Genomic DNA, 19,001 nt, shown 5'->3' on the forward strand with positions numbered 1-19,001 from the left:
ATCTGCAACCTTCTTTCGGGTACAATTTGGCTGGGCCTCCCCCTGGCGCAATTAATTATTGGCGGGGCTGATAGCCGTTGCACCTTTGCTCAGATTTGGGGTAGAATCAGCAAGACATTGTACAAGGTCATGATTGCAGACGCCCGGGTGTGGGCAACCGACTGAAGAATCATGTTCAAATGCTGAGTCATGGCGATTGCGTGCTCATTTACGGAAATGTTGTGATCATAGTATTGAGGAATGGAAGCCAATGAGGCGCAACTAGAGGTTCAGAAGCATAGCCATATATCCATACTCTCTGTATCATACACCCGGGCAAGCGATAACTCTAGAAATGTACAACTTCATGTCATCAATCATTATTAAACCAACCGCAATGCTAAAGTAATTACAGACGAGACCTAATTGCCACCTTTGATCCATCATTAACGCCCGAAGCCAGCTGATACAGAGGCTCTGCCGTCACAGTTGCCTTGATCCGGCGCCCAAAGTACTCAATCTCAACTCCGTCTCCCTCCTTAACCGTACTTGGTAGATAGCTGTAGGCAATAGGCTTGCCGATTGTATACCCAAACGCCGCATTGGTCACATAACCGACTGCCTTGCCATCCAGAAACACCGGTTCCTTTCCAAGCACAATAGACTGACCGTCATCAACTGTGAGACAGCGTAGTCTCCTTGCCGGCGCCGATTGAGACAGCTTCTTAACAGCAGCATGGCCGATATAGCCCTGCTTGTTCGTGTCAATGGCAAAAGCGAGTCCTGCCTCGAACGGGTTGTTCTCCGTCGTGACATCGGAGCCGTAACTCCGGAACCCTGTCTCAAGCCGCAGAGCATTGAACGCACTTCGGCCAGCCGCGATAACACCATGCGGTCGGCCAGCTTGCCAAAGGGCATCCCAGAGACGCTGGCCATTCTCGGCGCTCGTGTAAATCTCCCATCCTGACTCTCCGACGAAGGACAGTCTAATCGCCAGCACCGGGATACCCGCAATGATGGCGGCCTTGACGTGGGAATCCGGCAGCGCCTTGTTGGTGAAGTCGTCTGAGCTGATGGCAGCCACGATGTCCGCGGAGCGAGGACCCCAGAGTCCGATGCCGCATGTTCCTCCGGTGACATCTCTCACTTGAGCCCACTTGCTCGGGTTCTTCTTGGCCTGCAGACGAGCTTCCCTCGCCAGGTATGCTTGGTCAATGGGCCCGTTTACAGCAAGTTGGAACACATCCTCGAGCAGACGTGCTACGAAAATATCGCTCTGCACACCGCCCTGCTCGTCGAGAAGTAGCGTAAAAGTGACGCTCCCCGGCTTCTTGGAGACATCGCTCGTCGTCACGCGCTGAAGCAGATCGACAGCGCCAGGGCCCGAGACTTCCACACGGCGGATGGGCGTCAAGTCGTACATCGCAGCCGCCGTGCGCGTCTTCCACGCTTCGGCGGCGGCGATCGGAGAGTAGTAGCGCGCAGACCACGCATCGCGCTCCCTCGGCTTCCACTTGTCCGGCAACTGCTTGACGAGACCGGCGTTTGACTCGAACCACTGCGGGCGTTCCCAACCGCCGGCTTCGAGGAAATAGGCACCAAGCTCGCGCTGGCGGGCGTGGAAAGGACTGACGCGCAGGTTACGCGGGGACTCTTTTGGTTGAAGGGGATGCAGGACGTCGTAGACTTCGACAAAGTTTTGTTGGCACGTCTCGTTGACGTAGGCGGGTGTAAGTTGAACCTGCTCGAAGCGGGAGATGTCGCACTCGGACAGGTCGATTTCTGCCCTGCCCGTGGTGAGAAGCTGGGCAACTGCGCGTGCGACACCAGCCGAATGTGTCACCCAGACTGCCTCTGCTACCCAGAAGCCTTCAAGGTTAGGGGCTCTTCCGACAAGAGGTCCGCCGTCGGGAGTGAAGGACATGATGCCGTTGAAACCGTAAGCGATCTCCGTCTCGCCTAGAGCAGGAAGGATCTTCTTGGTCAAGTCCCATGCCGGCTTGAAGTCCTCGGGTGTGAAATCCATGCGCGAAGGCATGTTGTCATCGTTAACGTGCTGAGGCGTCTCGCCCAGTGAAGCGGCGACCACGGGCAGAGGACGGTGGCCGTAAAAGCCGATGCCGTATGAGTCGCCATGTTCACGATAGTAAAGATCGCGGTCCTGGTGTCGCAAGATTGGTAATCTGGCTCCGTTGGGCTCTGAGTTCTTCCCCTTCTGCGCGGGGACAGGGGTCGTCTTTGCGTATTGGTGGCCGACGGGCAGCAGAGGGATGGGCAGGCCAATCATGGCTCCTACCTCGACTCCCCAGAAGCCAGCACACGACAGAACGATATCGGCGGGGATCGTGCCGTTCTTGGTGGTGACACCGGTGACATGGCCGTCCTTCTGCTCAATGCCGGTGACTGGGGTCCGGTCGAGGTACCGAACGCCGGCCTTCCGGGTGCGCTCAATCAGCAGCTGGACTGCGCGGGCGGCCAGGGCTAAGCCGTCGGTTGGAATGTGCAGGCCGCCGAGGACGATGTCTTTGTTCAAAAGTGGATAGATCTGCTGGCACTCATTGGCGCTAAGGAGGTGTGCCTCAATGCCCCATGACGAGGCGTAGCCGTGTTTCCGCTTGAGATCCTCGAGTCTCTCTGGGGTTTCTGCCACTTCCAGGCCGCCCACCTGGTTGAAGCACTCGATTGATAGCAGCTTTTCCACCGTGTACTTGGCGAAATAACTCAAGGTTTTGGAGCCGTTGGTCTGAAATACGAGGCCGGGGGCGTGGGATGTTGAGCCCCCTGGCATGTCCAGCGGCCCCTGCTCGACCACGGTGATATTGCTCCATCCGCGCGAGACCAGCTCGTCGGCGATGTTGGTGCCAACGATGCCGGCTCCGATGATAACGACGCGCTGTGATGAAGCCATGGTCGGCACGTATGAGTGAAGTATCACGATGCCGATTGAAGATTGTGTGAAGAACGATGGAAGGCTTTTCTTCTTCAATGCACTACATACTCTACAAGTTGCACGATGACTTATAACAACCAGGTAGAGCTCACCACAGCTCTGTCTCCAAACCCCGCATCAGACTAGTTTGCATCATGTTCCGATAAGGTACTAGAAACTAACCCGGCTATTGATAGTAACTTCAAGACGTATCCCGGTCAACTTGACTTGGAGCGGTCACATGATCGGCATAAGGAAACCGATGCCGACCGGTCTCGACGCGCGTGGCCAAGACTGCGCACCTTCAATACCACCACCTCATCGCCACGTAAACTTCATACACACCCGATTCGGCCGTGATACGGTCATTTTTCGCAAACAAAGATAGCCCGGATAGCCCCGGTACCGCGACATCTGTTTACCATACCCCCGGGTTCGGCGAGCGGAGAGCGGGCAATGGCTGGCGGGATGAGCAAGACGATCCCCTCCCAGATCACCCGGTTCCAAGCATTCGTTGGGCACTTATCAAGCATTCTTCTTCGGGTTGATGCAGTACATATTATGCAGTAGCGGCCCCTCGCTGTGGAGTGATGATAACGTGGGGCTGCTGAGCCCCCTCCCGATTCCCGGCTTATGCTTCTTCCACATACCCACACATCGAGATCACATTCTCGTCAACCAACCTCCGTTGTCGGAATTGGGAAACATCATGATGCCGCTGACACGCTGGATGAGTCCGATTGATCCGCGATCCAACCAGACCACCATAATTACTGATGTGATGAACCAGGATGCCGTACCGACCGTCTCACACCCCAGCCAACCACCTCCTTCATGATGTTTATCATAAGGTGGGAACGCCATGACACGAGGACACCAAGAAGAGACGATCAGATAAGGGAAAGTGTTGGCGGTGAGCGCAAACAAGTGCGGACCCTGAATTGTCAAGAGGAGGCTAAGGTAGGAGGAAGCGAAGCTAGCCGGCGCAGAAGAGAAACAAGTGGTTAGAGAGGATGGATGGCCGGTCATGGGGGAACGAGACGAACACCCGTTCTCACTAACTCCCAACTGCCGTTAAGCCGCTCGAGCAACCCAGACGCCTCACTCCTGGCCCTATCACTCAGAGTCCATTTCTCAGCCACGTCCGACCCCGGCTTAGCCCCAATGGGCCAAGAGTCCGACAGTGACACCTCAGTTGCAGATACCAGGCTGTACGGGGTGATCCCTGTTCACTCCGCATGATCCACCCTGAGTCTGGACTCACAAGAGGCGCGCCGTTCCGTAACGGGCATTCTGTGCAGTAGGTGGGTTCCCCTCGGTGAGGGAATCATCATTATATTGCCTAATGGATACTCCGCCCTGACGATCCAATGGCGACATGATGCAACACAGTCTTCAAGACGTTTCGCAGCGGGTCCTGGAGCCAACCTTTTTCCAAACCATGTCTCTATCACATGCGGAGCAGTCCACCGTCGCCAAGATATGATCGGAAAACTGCAGTGGAACTTGAGCATCTTGTTCATGTCGGCCGTCACGTAACCCCGAACACCGGCATGCAAAACAGGCAAGCATGTAAGCAATCCCCAATTTACCCTCTTGTCCTCTACCAAGACACCGTTGTGTACACGAAACGCCCCCAAGCAGAAGAAAATGCAACGCTAGAACTGATTAAACATGATATTGTTGAAGTTGTCACCTTCCCACCACGCATTCCCGGGCTCCGACTGGAGATCAGGCAGTTCTCCAATGTTGATGAGTTGAGAAGAGTCTGCGTACAGCCATGGTGTGGTGTTGAAGGTAAGGCTGTCAATCTGCTCGACGGTGGGCGTGTCAAAGACGTTTTGCCGGGAGGAAGAGCTGGACGAAGACACGTTGTGCTTGTTGTTATTGAATTTGTTGTTGTTGTGGCTCGGTTTGTAAGACAAGGTGGGCGCTTCTTGGCCTCCATCTGCAGTGTTGATTGTGATTTCGGGGGATGTTGCCACAATGATCTCCAGCGTTGAGTTCTCACTAGTGTCAACTGGTGGCAGGGCCGGTGTGAGAGAAGCGTCCAGGAGCCCCGCGGTGGGAATTTCTTGCGAGTCTGTTGTCGAGTTGAATTGCAAAATCTCCCACATGAGCGGGACGCTGAGGTAGATCTTTGAGGGCATCCAGTCTTCAACGTCCATGCCCTCTGAGCCGGCGGCAATGCGCGTCATTCTGTCCAGGTTGCGATCCTTCTACATGTTAGTCGTTGCATCTGCGGCTTTCATTGACTGGGAAAACTTACCAAGGCATCGCAAGCAGCGGAACAAGGTATGAAACTCTTCAAAAACCTCCTGCACTTGGCGAAGTCGGTGTTGGACTTGTGCTTCAACCTCGCAGCTGCAGCACAACAGTAATACAGATGTACTGTGGCTGCAATCGCCGCAACATGTCCAAAGAATGGATCTACCAGCGGCACCTGCTTGTCCACAACCATGTCTATCATGCGAACGATCCAAGTGGCGTGAAGAAGGGCCTGCTCAGATGATCTCCTCCAAAACGTATTAGGGATTCCCAGATTGGGATTGTGCTGTGCTCCGACAATGTAGAGAAACGGATGATTCAAGACGGTAGGGATTGCGTGGTATGTAAACTGTTCTTTCAACCAGCAGGCCCAGTAGTCCCGGTTCACCTTCAACTCGTCGATCTTGCGTTCGTAGAATTTGACCGAATCGTAGCGGTGGCACATGGGGATGCGGTTCTCAGTCTCCATAAAGTCAGAGAGAACCTTGGCGTACATGGAGTCATGACGCCATGGCTCCTTCAGGATGTTATGGGAGCAGTCGGACACGTATTTCCTGACCTGGCTCCAAACCCATCCCAGACGGACACTCGTGTTCCAGATTCCAGGCTCACTTGGTGTTGACGTTCCGAGATTGTCTCGGGGTAGCGGTGGCGCTTTAGTTTCTCCGTCCGTGTGGTTGACGCCTCCCGTGGAGTACGCCGGTCGCCATATGTCCGTTGGCACACTGAGGAGACCATCTTGCCGGCCGTACGATTGCTCCAGCAACTGAAGACTCCAGAAAAGTCGCTTCTTGCGATCTGTTGTCGGATCATCCAAAAGGTACACCGATTCTATGTCAAGCATAGCAGATCGACAGAGCTGAAGAGATAGGCCGAGGTGAAATTGGCCAAGGTGGACGTTTCCGTCTGTACCAGTTAGGAACGAGCACATATCACGTCAGCCAAGCATGAACATACCTATGAATGATGAATAAGAAAGAAGACAAAGGCTCTCGATGGTTGTGAGGTCTACTGTGCCGTTTGCTATCCTCAGCATGATCAAAGTCTTTGCGTTATTACTGTACAGTTGCAAGTGGTCGCGCTTATCGGAGAATCGTGAGGTCAAGGCGAGGATGCTGCTGGCGAGGTCTTCCGGGAGAGTCCTGTAGTCTCCAACCTCCTCACGCTCAAAGCACCAGATCGGCTGTCTGTGACAATACTTGAAGTACAGGTCAAGACCCGTCTCCATGTCATCGGGGTCGAACACGACCGCCGTTGACGAATTGTCAGACGGATAGCTGACGCTCTGCTTGCGCCCTGGAGGGGTTGCCGAGTAAGACTTCTCTGACGTGTCGGTGGCCGCCTCGAGTGATTGCTGTCGTTGTCGCGGGCGCTGGTTCATCCTAGGAACCCGGTCAGATCGTCTGAACGTTTCATTTCGCGTGCGGTGTCGCAATACAAGCCGCCTCCACTGAGAAGGAGATCCAATTTCTCTTCCAGGTGTTGCAGTCTCTCATCCTAGCAACGGTTAAGACGCGCGAACTTTGGAGTGTGTGAGCGGCATCTCATCGACGTACCGATCGCCCGCTCTGGGACGGCCTCATCGCGGGATAAGAGCATGACTGCTGAAGCCGGACGCAGCTTGAGCAGGCCGGCTTCTCCCCGGGACATCGCGTCTTCTTCCGTCTGCATCAGCCGTATCAGCGCCGGTCCGCCCGTGCGATAAGCCCAAAAGGGCACACAATCATGATAACAGACCTGCAAGTGAGGCAAGCATGGTGTGAGCGTCGTCTCCCCCGAGAACTGATGGAACTGGTGCCCTCCTCTGGCGGCGGCATATCGGCACTGGGAGGGTTCTCAGCCGGAAAAGACGACGTGAAGTCACTGAGCAACCCTGGAAGGTATGTGCTTCCAACTAAATAGTTGATCCCTTGCCACAAACCCCGCATGCATGGCGCTCCAATGGGTGGAGGAACCCCCCTCCTCACCCCTCACACCCCTTCCCATACACCTTTCCCTATACATCTGGGTACAAGGCTGGCCATGCGATAAGAAACGGCAAGTGCCACACTAAGCATGACGGAGATAGGACCAATCCGGGTCACGTGTCCGTTACGTAATGGAACACTAGCTGATCCGTGAACATGCGTCTGTGAGTTAGGTTCCTTGTTCTCATTTCATGACTCTATCATCAGTCATACCTAGATTAGACTACGGTGGTGCGCACCCTTTCTATATCTTACCAACGCCGCCGCAAAGCCTTCGTTTTCGCGATGGTCTATAACTTTGACACTGTGTCCAAGAGATCGTTCATCTCTGAATTGGGATACTCGCAGTTGTCCGAAGAGTCCGGACGTTCCCTGTCCCACGCCCATCGTCCCTCGAGCTCCGGTTCCAGAGTGCCCTCAAGCATCTGGGTCACATACTTGCCAAGCACAGGGAAGAACTTGTAGCCGTGGAAAGAGCCACAAGTTGCCACATACAGGCCCTTGGCAGCTGAGTGAGGCGAGATGATAAAGTCCGAGCTGGTTGTGAAAGCATCCCTTCTCGCGTGTCAGCCAGTGGCGCCTCAGTCGAAATGTTTAACTTACCAGCAGATGCGGTGCTTGGTCATATTCCAGCCCTCGCTCTTCTTACCATACCACAAGTTCCGCTGGTCAATGATGTCTTGCTTGAGTTGTCGCGAAACCTGCCATTGGGCATAGTCCTTTGCGGGTGGCGGCGCCGACACCTTGCGCCCAGGCAACACTTCCCGTGTGTTCGAGAAGATCTTAGCTCCCCACCACTTGAGCTCCTTGTCCGCCGTCGGCGGAATGCTGCCAATGAAAGGCTTACCTGTGGCAGCGGTTAAGTGGTCGGCTCAGTCGCAAGGCATGTTGAGAGAGCGGTTAGCTTACCGTGGACCGCCGTGTACCCCTGAAATCCAACGGGCATGTCTTTGTACTTTTTGTACTCCTCCTCCTCCAGCTGCGCCATCCCCGTTGTGATGCCTGCTGCTAAAATTCTGTCTCCTGATGACAAGGCAGCGTTGCCACTTTTGGCTGCGCTCAACTCTAGCAACTTTGCGGTGTACGCTCCAGTGCAGAGAATCACGTGCGAGGCCGACAACGACTGGCCGTCTGCTGTTGTAAGTCCTGTGCAAGTTCCCTTGCTGTCGAAGTTCAGAGATGCAGTTTCAGCAACCACATATTTGACGCCCAACTCGATGGATTTGCGGGTGACAGCCCTGAGAGCGTCTCCCGCCGCAGCCCAGCCGCTTGCGCGGTTCACCAGCACCTCTTTGGCACCGGTGTAGTCGGCGTCCTCAAAAAGGCCACCATAAAGCTTCTTGGCCTCAGCAATGGGAAGCGCAATAATATCATCTTTGCGACCAAGCTTGTGGTGGTGGCTGATGACATTTTGAGCGTAATCGCTACGGCAGATCCAGTAGACACCCGTCTGGTGAAAATAGGGCTTCCAGAGGGGGTCATTTTTGAAAATGTCTTGTGCCTCCAAAGCTAGTTTGCAGTAAACAAAATCGTCGTAGTCAGCGCGGACCACCTTGTTCCAGTCCCAGGAAGCGGCCACACGCTCATCGGCGTCAAACGCATCCCTGTCGACCAGGGTGACCGATGCATCTGGGTACTTCTGGATAAGGTGATAGGCGGTTGATACGCCAAACACACCCGCGCCAACAATGAGATATGATGGTTTGTCTGAGGACATGATGTGCAGAGGGGGAGGTGATTGGTGGAAGGAGGGAAAGGATTTAGAGGAGGGTTTCTTCGCAACTGAGCAGAGACGGTCTCGGCGGCAGCAAGTCGACGAGACGGTAATGGGAGACGGCAGAAGATAAGTTCAAATGATGCACCGATGATCTCGTATCTTCTCGTGGACGGAACGGACACGATGGCCTTCTCATCGGTGCATCGTGGGTGGTTCCCCGCGTACAAGTATGGCAAACGCCCCGGAAAGGGTCCCGATGTCGGCTGCTCTTCCGCGCGCCGCCGATCACGTGACGCCCGAAGCCATCTAGATGGGTGTTCTTCCTCTTTCTAAGGGCACGCGACAGTGAACCGGGCAAACGAGTTGCTCGGAGACTCTAAAAACAAACTGGCGCTTCGATAACGATATCAGACAAAGGCTGAACTGTTTCGTCCTGAATCTTGGTGCCCAAACATCGGAGCCCTGCACAGGGAACCCCACCCCGAGAGCTGAATCGTGATAAGAATGGACCCATGCCACGTATCAGATAGTCTTCAATTCCTCCCCTGTACCCAATGCCATTAACCTTTTTGCCATGCAGCACGAGACGGGCCACGCCTGGCCGCGTGTTCTAGAACAGATAGGACCCCTAATGTGCCTGGTGTGCCGTGTGCCGGTGTGACAGCTTCTTCCATGGACATGGATGCAACCTCAACGGAAGAGATCGCCGTTATCGTTCAATAGGTCTTGGGCGGTGACTGACGGTTGACGAATGGCGACAACCGTCAAGCCCAGCCAGGTCGATAAGACGCTGGTAAGCAAGTGTGGCGCGAACCAGTGCGACCAATGGGCGGAACATAGTTATCTAGCTATCCAATAATAGCAATCCCTCGCAGCATGTTTGGCTCGGTCGCAGTTGATAGGAGAGTTTCCCAACTGCTGCCAAGTGCAAGGGGTCCTTTCGATAAGCGTTGTGGAGTGGGAGCCGTCCAAACACCAAAACCCAGAAAAGTCACCGTCCGTGATGTCGCGAACCAGACCGTGAACACCGGCGGCAATTCTAGTGCTGGCCCGTCCAACGGCCAACCCATGGCCCCAGGAACCGACATGGAGCTGGAGCTTGACTCATCGTCAACGAGCAACCTCCACACGTGCATGAAGACCTGGTCCAACGCTGCGCGGTCTGGAGTTTCTTTCCCGACAACGCGACAGCCTTTCGAAACTTCATCTCGAAATCGAGTGGACAAGATAATGTCACGATGATCTCAAGAAACCATTGGCGTTGTCACACGTCACTGCAAGGTGTATGCGCCGGTGAACGGAAGAGTCGAGAATCATCACCAAATTAGGTAATATTTGACGCTAGTTCGGGCTCAAGGTATGTGCGCCACATGCATTGGACAGCTTCAGACAGTGATGACCAGATCAAGTGATGATCGTGTAGGATTTTCTGGGGTAAACAGAACGCCATCCAAGCGCTCCAGCGCCGCCCGGACCGGACTGGTGTCTCCGCACGCCTCCGCACGCCTCCGCGCCCAGGGCGTCCGATAAGCAAAAGCGGCCAAGACGAACAGGGTGGCCGGTCATGTGATCGGCTTCAGCACCGTGGAGTCAGCCACTCGATAGCATTCAGCCTCCAAATCGTGATAGCCCCCTTCGGTGTAGCGAAACTGAATACCGCGCCCAAGTGATCGGTGGTGGTCCGGGGGCGGCGGCGACGGTGCGAGAGTCAGAGTTTGGATGGATAAGGGGTGAGACAATGACTCTCGACGGGCGTGCTTATCTTGACTATATAGAAGGACCATCGTCTCCGAGATGGATGAGATTGATAACCAGCAAAACAATACAAAGCAGAGTTTACAATACTAGCAGCTTCATCATCTGAAGTTCGCAGCTCCTAATTCCTTCTATCCTGCTTATCAGAGTCACCTGATTTACTCTTTCACACAAATCGACACTTACAATGTCATTCCTGAAGAACTACATCGGATTCGGTGGGGCTGCTGCACCTGCCCAGGATGAGAAGAACGCCGTCAGGGCCCTTCCCGCTTCCTGGTACACATCCCAGGAGATGTACGAGCTTGAGCGTCGTGCCATCTTCTCCAGGAAATGGCTCCTCATTACCCACAAGGCCAGAGTCCCTAAGCCGGGAGACTGGATCAAGTACAACGTTGCCGGCTACTCCTTCATCATTGTTCAGGACCGCAAGGGCAAGATCAATGCGTTCCACAACATCTGTAGGCACCGCGCCTTCCCTGTTGTAACCGAAGATGGCGGCAACAGCTTCATGTTCTCTTGCAAGTACCATGGCTGGTCATACGGCCTCAGCGGCAACCTGGCCAAGGCCCCTGGTTACCAAGACCTTGATGGCTTCGACAAGTCCAAGAACGGTCTCTTCCCTATCCATGTTCACATTGACCGCAATGGCTTCGTCTGGGTGAACCTCGACGCCAACGAGCAGCCCGAGGTTGCTTGGAACGACGACTTCTACGGCATCGATGAGCAGGAGAGATTCCAGCACTACAACTTCGACGACTACGTCTTTGACCACCAGTGGGAGATGGAGGGCGACTACAACTGGAAGATCCTTGCAGACAACTACAACGAGTGTTACCACTGCAAGGTGGCCCACCCCGACATTCCATCCATTGCCGACCTCAACTCTTACTACGTCAACACCAAGGACGCGTACATCCAGCACTTCGGCCAGCCCACAGCAGAGCAAATCGAGAAGGGCTTCCGTGTTGCTGCCACCTACTTCTGGCCCAATGCTTCCATGAACGTCTCGTAAGTACACCACGGTATCAAGGTGCAGCTGCAGAAGCTAACAGACCCACAGCCCTCACTTCTTTTTCATTCAGCGCTTCGTCCCAAGCGGACCTGGCAAGTCAGCTATGAGATATGAGGTTTTCCGCAATAAGAACTCCAGCGACGAGGACTTCACCGTCATCAGCGACATGTACAAGCGCATCATGTCCGAGGACAAGTACCTTTGCGACAATGCCCAGAAGAACATCAACGCTGGCGTGTTTGTCAATGGCGAGATGCATCCGACCATGGAGAAAGGCCCTCTTTTCTTCCAGTCAAAGGTCCGCGAGAACCTCACAGCACACTTCAAGAAAGAGCAGGCACTCGGCGCCCAGATCTGGCCCGCCCAACAACAAGTTCCCAAGACCGCCACAGCAAGCCAAGAAGATACCAACTTCTGCTCGGCTGTCGACTGCTGCAGGAACAAGAGCAAAATGGAGGAGAAGAAACCGCTATGCTTGGACGAGGCGATTGCCTTCTAACGTGGGATGAATGGGATGTTTAGAATGATTAGAGATGTGGGCATTTTATGAGGCATAGGATAGCATGGCATGTTATGATTGATTACATAGGCGATATTGTTGTTTTGGAACTTCATGAGGGGACCATCACTTGGTCGAATACAACCGTTTCTGACGATAACTTGGCTCTACCAGCCCATGAATGTTGATTTGTCTTATTTTAAAAGTTCAGAAATGGTATTGAGAAGTCGGGAATGACACGAACGTTGAACAAGGGTAAAGAATGATCTACCCGAGGACGAAGTCAATGAGCACATGCCGCCGTAGGCCAATGAGAAGTGTGGTTTGCTCGGCGTTGAGTCTTTTCGCCGAAAAAATACAATACACGCTTTCGTCAACTCGTGGCCCGTGATCTGATAATATCGGGATATTGCAACCTCACCGCAGTAGATAAATCATCATTCCCAGGGCGACGCTGTCTTTCGTCGCTAAACCTCCCTCATTTCTGAAGAAGGGCCAGCCGAGGTAAATCATCTTCAATCAGCGCCAACTCCATCCTTGTCGTCTTCAGAGCCATTACTTTGTTGACGGTGGCTCGTGCTTTCAATTGAGTTCTCCAGCTTGAAACATGAAGTTTCTTCAATACCACCATCCTGTGGACACGAATCACGGACTTTTGCTGGGAGCCGACGACGAAAGTGTTACGCTTCAGCCACCTTTGTTCTAGACCTTTCTCCGTCCTCGGTGCTGCGATGATGACGACTCAGCATCCTACTGCCTTCCGAGGTCCAGCATCTCTCCAGGCTGCAAGACGAATATTTGCATGGAGCGTTCGGCGTTGTGGCACAGGTGAGCGATTCACACGACATACAGACTTGCGCGCTGGGACTGATTGATGATTTTCTGACGCAAAGAATCTCAAAAGCTTCCCGACACGTTCCACGCGGAACCAAATTGCGGCTGATGCCTTTGGGCGGCTCCGTGACCTTCGGCCAAGGATACCGGTGCAAACTCCGAGAACTGCTGATGGCTGACGGATTCAAGGTTGACATGGTTGGTTCCCGGAAAGTGGGGGCGCTGGGCAGTGCTCACGAGGGATGGCGTGGGTTCCGCGTCGACCAGATCGATCAGAAAGCCAGGAAATCCGTGCCGGTGCACATGCCAAACGTCTTCACGGTCAATGCTGGATCCAACGACTGCCTGCAAGACTTTGAGGTTGATCGAATCGGAGATCGAATGGACCGCCTAATGGACTATTTATGGGCAGCGGCTCCGCGAGCAACGATCATCCTGTCAACTCTACTTGTCAACGCGGACGAAAGAACAGAGAGGCGAATCCTCAAAGCGAACGATCGATTCCAGATTCTAGCCCAGCAGAAAATTTCGGAGCACCGGAGGCTAGTCTTAGCGGATATGCACGGTTCAGACGGACCTAGGCTCGATGAGTTGGTCGATGGAACGCACCCAAACGATAAGGGATACGGGAAGATGGCAATCATTTGGCACAGAGCTATCAGAGAGGCCGTGCAGAAGAGGTTCATCTGAAGACGGCATGAGAATGATTGCGGGAAGAGTCCGACTATATTCCATTGATCCTCCGACATGAATGCCTCTCCCGGTCATTGTCCACATGATCTTGTTCATCACTGGGCAGTGTCGACACCGGGCGCCCACAGAAACCCCAGTGCCCCCTTTTTAGCGCTACTGCAACATTGATGAAATGCCGTTGCGGCCGTCAGGGGGGCTTCCAAGGACCAATTGTCGAGTCGTGGGATCCCTGGCGTCTCCACGCGGTGTTACGCAACACCAACAGTAGCTTGAAAGCGACATTTCCATATTTCGCTTAGGCCAACGGCCTCTTGCCGAGCACTGGCTCAACGGCAAACAAATGTCTCACAAAAAGCAATTTCTTTCGTGTTTTCTCGAGGTGAAGGAAGCTGAGCTCGAAGTTTGACCTCGAAGCAAACGGCCGCGAGTGGCCAGAAGCCTCGATGGCTGTGTGGTGGGCCCATCCCCGCAGCTTTGCATGCAACTCCGGACGGGAATATCACGAATTCCAAGTTCGCGGGTGCATTCCGGCGACAGCAGCGGGCCTCTGGACCACTTATGTGGCGATCTAAATGAAACGGAGTAGTAGCCAAAGCGGGCAGAGAGGCCTGCTGTTTCCAAGCAAGATTTTCGATTATTAAAACTCCTGAGTGTTTACCATGCCATCCATGTCTCCCGTTTCTTGACTCTTTCTTGTCGCCGCCTTGGTCTTTTCTGCGTTTCTGCAAGTCATTCCTTTGATCAACTGCCTTCCACTCTTTTAAGTTTAAACCAGCGACGATCAGCTCGACCATCGATATCATCACTCGACTTCCGCTCGTTTAACCCGCAAAACCTAATAACCTAAAAAACCAAAAACCTCATTCACAATGGAAGCCGCCGTCCTCGCGACCCCGACCGTGCCCGTGTCGCCCATGACGATCACCCCGATTCCGACCGCGGCCGGTCTCGAGCTTCGCGACAAGCAGGTCGCGACGACCGTAGCTCTCACGACGACCTTCACCCCGCCCGCCCACTGCACCGAGAACCACCTGACGATGCTTGTCGGCGCGCTGGAGAAGATCTGGATCAACGAGCCTGTGCCCCTTCCCAACTCGACCATCACATCATGCTACCCGACGGAATGGGTCAACGGATACTCCTCCGTCATGTCCAAGTCCAGCTCCATGGCACCCGTCATGAGCCCTCTGGTCTGCCCCAGCGGATGGAACACTGTTAGCAGCACCTGGTCAAGCGGCTACATCGCCTGCTGCGCTGAGTACGTCTGATTTCGTTCCTGAATATCGATTCGAACACGCATGCTAACAAAGTGAAATCAGTGGCTTCACCTTTGCTGCTCCCACCAAGACCGCCGACCGCGACCGTCCTGCCTACGGCGGAACCTGCTACAGCAACTTCGACCTCAGCCAGACCGCCACCGTCACCGTCTACAACCCCGTTGAGCTCTCCACCACCATCGCATGGGTCGCGACTACGACCCCAGCCCAGGCCTACAACCATCCCATCGAAGGTTTCGCTATGGACTACACACCGACAACATCGGCTACCGCGGCTCAAGAGTCAAGCGCCGGCACCCAGAACTCCGACGAGAACTCCGCGCCGAGGTCAAGCGGCAACTCCAAGGCGGCTATTGTCATTGGAGTTCTGCTCGCGAGCCTGATGGCGTGGTAATTGCCCGACCTTGATGAGCGGCCAGCCAAGATGTTACGACTTAATCTTTAATCTTCTACCAAGCACATCTTTACACATATACTTTATGACTTCGCTTCAAACCAGCTAGGGCTCATTCATGTTGCGACCGGCAGCCTGCCGCATGACACGAGTATAGGTGTTCGTCTGTCGGGACAGGCCTCTTTGGGAATGACGGGTGCCGGGCTTTCACTGCACTGGGGATATTAACAGCGGACCAAAGCTTCAAATGCTTTGGCAATTGTCATGAAAATCTTCGTAAGGGATAGGGCGCCATCGAGCTTTTTGATCACTACGCATCCGACATGCCTGCCCGCGTGATTAGCCTGAAATTAGTGAACCCTCATGTGTGAACAGGAACGCCCACTTTGACCTAAGGTTGTAGAACTTAGCTAACAAACAGGCTTATGTTTCGTGTTCAACATTCTTTTGGTCGATTCGCGTGGCCAAGACTTGTGGATGGGACACGTTGTCTTGGCAGACCGTCACGATAGCTTCATGGACGTCTCGGCCGTCGACATCCACCACATACGACCATACCCATTGGAAAACTCGGGATCCCGTCCGCTCTCCCCTAGATAAACCAATGAGGGCTGGAGTAGTAGTCGGGTCGGTGACGACCGGCGAATGCCCGGTGTTGTATGTTTTTTGCTTATATTTTGCTTGAATCCACCGAAAGGCTGTTACTAGCCTGGGCTACGCCCACCCATGACGCTTTGTGAGTGTGCGTAAATGCAGCTCATGAACCTAATGGGTGGGTATCGTTTCGAGGCGTCTGTTTTCATAAATGTCACTCTCTGAGTGTTGACGGCCAGGCTCTTGTGAGATTACAGTGGTGGCGGACGTGAGACTCTTCCCAGAAACGCGCTAGTACACCATGCCATCAGGATATGGGCCCCAAGTCCCTCAGCGACGTTTGGAGTGTGCGATGCAAGTCTCAGATCAATTAAGATATAATTTCTTTTCAGCTCGTTGATTCAAAAGGGCTAGCAAGCGTTCATGCGGCTTATGCATGCCCTTGCCCAGATCAACTAATAGTGCTCTCTTCTTGGTTAGCTCAACGAATCCTACGGGACGGGCCGTGAGAATTGCGAATTTTCCGAGCTGTGGCTTTTATCGCCTCTCGTTCCCATTCACCCAGCGGAGTTCCGCTATAAATGAATCTCAATACGAGGCCATCAGCCTATTATAGATACAAAGGCGGATCTGGTTATTACTATGTAACGAAGCATCAGAAATCTTCAGCAACCTTCAGCATCAAATACCGCCGCCACATGCGATCTTTCGCGTTGCTACTCGAGTAGGCCCAAGGACTACCAACTTGCCTGTATCATGATGGGAAGACACCATTCCAGCCTACCACGTGGTTGTCGATGCCACATGCTGAATATGAAACGATGAGTAAGAAGGATTCGATCAACTTTAGAAATTAGGTATGCTGAAAATGCTCAGTCATTCTTTACAGGTGCGTGGTGCGTGGTGCGTGGTGCGTTGAATAAACTCCAGAAATCGGGGTAACTTTGAATTATTATTGACTACACATATATCGATAGGTCCCAGACCTCTCACGAATTACAACCTTGGAAGTTTTCCAGCGCCAATTGAGCGACCAAACAGACTGTCCCGCCTCTCTCAATTTCCAAGTCTCGCAGTCCCAAGAACCACGTTGAATCCGATGGGCAACTGTCACTCAGTGGCCATGGTAGCTGCCGCCATGAGAGGCCCTCGACTGTTGCGACCGTTGGTGGTCCGCAGAGGCTACCGAGTGGAAGGAGGCATCGGACCTCTGGCAATTAATTCCGCATTGGTGTTTGTCTTCCTTTATGTGATTCAATTCGTGGTTGATATAATCTTGCTTCGTGTTGTGCACTCCCCTCTCAGCTCTCGACAGTCCATGGCTGTTACCGCCGTTGTGACGATCGTAAGTGACGGGACCAGTGTGGTGATCGTACGTAGTGGGATGGTAGCCGTTGCCGACGGTGTGGTGATCATACGTGTTAGGATGGTAGCCGCCATTGTTGTGGTGGTCATAGTAGCCATTGCGTTCCCGAGCTTCTCGAGAGAGCCGCGAGTCCTTGGACGCCACCGACTGATACGAGTTGATAGACCTGTGGCAGTTCACACCGCAGTCATGGGTCTGTTGCTTGACGAGGTTGTCGCGGTACTTCCAGTCGTCGGCGGGTGTATTGTGTTCACCTCTTGAAGCGCGAGAGGATCTCGTGTAGCCGTTGTTGTAGTCGTGGTGGTCATACGTTGTTGGATGGTGGTCGTATGTGTTTGGGCTGTGTCCAGCCACGTTTCTCTGGACGGTTGTGAGGTCATACTTTGGATACTTAGGAACGTCCTTCTTGTTGCGGTAGTCGTATTGGAAGTCGTGGCCGTCGTGATATCCCTTGTTGGCGCGGTTGGCACGCGAGACGCGTGATTGGTATGAGTTGATGGAGCGGTGGCAGTCTACCCCACAGTCGTTGGCGTGAAGCTTTCTGAGGTTGTCTTGGTACTTCCACTCGTCTGCTGGTCCCAGAGGGGGTCGGTAATCAGGGTCGACCCAGTCGGCAGAGGTATCGCCTCTTGCTTGGATGCGAGGTTCTTCGTTTTCCTGTGCCACGGCTTCTGCTGAGTCGAGGGCTTCAGCCATGGTCTCACTCCTGGCCTTGATCTTGGTCTCTAGCCCGACAGCGTCGAAGACTGGCTCAGACCTGGGCTTGATGTTTGTTTCCGGCTCAGCGACATCCAAGACTGGTTCAGAGCGGGCCTCAATATTTGGCTCCTGCTCAACCATATCGTACATGGCTTCACTTCGGCGCTGGATGTATGGCTCCGGTGCGGGGTCTACAATGTCGACAACCTCCTCGCTTCTGGGCTGGACGTATGGCTCTGGGGCCGGGTTCACGAAGTCGACAGACTCCTCGCTCCTGGGCTGGATGTATGGCTCGGGGGCCGGGTTCACAAAGTCAACAGATTCCTCGCTCCTGGCTTCAATCTGCGGCCCTGAATCCGTGAGGTCCATGTTGCTTTCGCTCCGGGCTTGGATGCGTGGCTCTGTATCAATGAAGTCGTCGACAGACTCCTCATTCCTGGCGTTGATGATTGGCTCTGAGTCCATGAAGTCCATGGCGTCCTCACTTCTGGCGTTGAGGGTAGACTCCACGTCGACCTTGTCAACGGTGATGCCGCTCCTGGCTTCGATAGGTTCAGCGTCCATGGATTCTACTGAAGTCTCGTCCTTGAAAGCATGAACGGGGGGGTGAAAGAAGCCTGGAGGCAACGCGACGGGTATTGCAGAGACGCTGGCCGTGAGGCCAACTAGGATGAAGGTGCTTAAGAGACGCATATTGAGAGTGTGCTTATGTGTAGTATTCAAGAAGATGAGAGTTGAAGTGAGCTGGGTGAAGTTTGACTGAGGTGGCGATGGGAGAATCAGGCCGTGATGTGATGCTAGTCATTGACCAGTCAAATTGGCTCAAGAGATGAGATCATGAAGGAAAGATGTTGGAAGAAAGACTTCATACTTTATACCCGTGAGAAGCAAACAGCAGTGAACCATTTGCACATGCTTTGCTGATCCATTTGAACGAGAACCTGAGGGGAACGCACGAAACAACTCCGCATTCGGGAAGAGGATCTCATGATCACTCCCGCTCTCACTCACCGGC

At 53.7% G+C, this 19,001-nt stretch overlaps 7 protein-coding genes across 7 annotated transcripts; 3 read left to right on the forward strand and 4 right to left on the reverse strand.

The window, feature by feature from the left end:
• Positions 1 to 388: 388 nt before the first annotated feature.
• On the reverse strand, positions 389 to 2,887 carry GCG54_00013125 (Dimethylglycine oxidase; the record flags this gene model as incomplete). Its single annotated transcript, XM_045412985.1, has 1 exon — positions 389 to 2,887. One exon carries the CDS (start codon positions 2,885 to 2,887, stop codon positions 389 to 391), a length of 2,499 nt encoding a protein of 832 aa, XP_045256766.1.
• Positions 2,888 to 4,566: 1,679 nt separating this feature from the next.
• Positions 4,567 to 7,000, reverse strand: GCG54_00013126 (uncharacterized protein; the record flags this gene model as incomplete). The annotated part of the gene is made up of 4 exons (XM_045412986.1): positions 4,567 to 5,124; positions 5,178 to 6,082; positions 6,134 to 6,667; positions 6,733 to 7,000. Coding segments are annotated over 4 exons (2,265 nt in total), but the record flags the coding sequence as incomplete, so codon positions are not given.
• Positions 7,001 to 7,433: 433 nt separating this feature from the next.
• Positions 7,434 to 8,860, reverse strand: GCG54_00013127 (L-pipecolate oxidase; the record flags this gene model as incomplete). The annotated part of the gene is made up of 3 exons (XM_045412987.1): positions 7,434 to 7,698; positions 7,747 to 7,990; positions 8,053 to 8,860. The coding sequence occupies 3 exons, from the start codon at positions 8,858 to 8,860 to the stop codon at positions 7,434 to 7,436; spliced, it is 1,317 nt and encodes a 438-aa protein (XP_045256768.1).
• Positions 8,861 to 10,802: 1,942 nt separating this feature from the next.
• Positions 10,803 to 12,129, forward strand: GCG54_00013128 (3-phenylpropionate/cinnamic acid dioxygenase subunit alpha; the record flags this gene model as incomplete). Its single annotated transcript, XM_045412988.1, has 2 exons — positions 10,803 to 11,626; positions 11,679 to 12,129. The coding sequence occupies 2 exons, from the start codon at positions 10,803 to 10,805 to the stop codon at positions 12,127 to 12,129; spliced, it is 1,275 nt and encodes a 424-aa protein (XP_045256769.1).
• A 734-nt stretch (positions 12,130 to 12,863) lies between these two features.
• GCG54_00013129 (uncharacterized protein) lies at positions 12,864 to 13,653 on the forward strand (the record flags this gene model as incomplete). Its single annotated transcript, XM_045412989.1, has 2 exons — positions 12,864 to 12,957; positions 13,034 to 13,653. The coding sequence occupies 2 exons, from the start codon at positions 12,864 to 12,866 to the stop codon at positions 13,651 to 13,653; spliced, it is 714 nt and encodes a 237-aa protein (XP_045256770.1).
• Positions 13,654 to 14,525: 872 nt separating this feature from the next.
• GCG54_00013130 (uncharacterized protein) lies at positions 14,526 to 15,327 on the forward strand (the record flags this gene model as incomplete). Its single annotated transcript, XM_045412990.1, has 2 exons — positions 14,526 to 14,914; positions 14,976 to 15,327. 2 exons carry the CDS (start codon positions 14,526 to 14,528, stop codon positions 15,325 to 15,327), a joined length of 741 nt encoding a protein of 246 aa, XP_045256771.1.
• A 1,708-nt stretch (positions 15,328 to 17,035) lies between these two features.
• Positions 17,036 to 18,679, reverse strand: GCG54_00013131 (uncharacterized protein; the record flags this gene model as incomplete). Its single annotated transcript, XM_045412991.1, has 1 exon — positions 17,036 to 18,679. One exon carries the CDS (start codon positions 18,677 to 18,679, stop codon positions 17,036 to 17,038), a length of 1,644 nt encoding a protein of 547 aa, XP_045256772.1.
• Positions 18,680 to 19,001: the final 322 nt, after the last annotated feature.

This window comes from Colletotrichum gloeosporioides, assembly GCF_011800055.1.
Source record: "Colletotrichum gloeosporioides strain Lc1 chromosome Unknown consensus_112, whole genome shotgun sequence".
NCBI lineage: Eukaryota > Fungi > Ascomycota > Sordariomycetes > Glomerellales > Glomerellaceae > Colletotrichum > Colletotrichum gloeosporioides.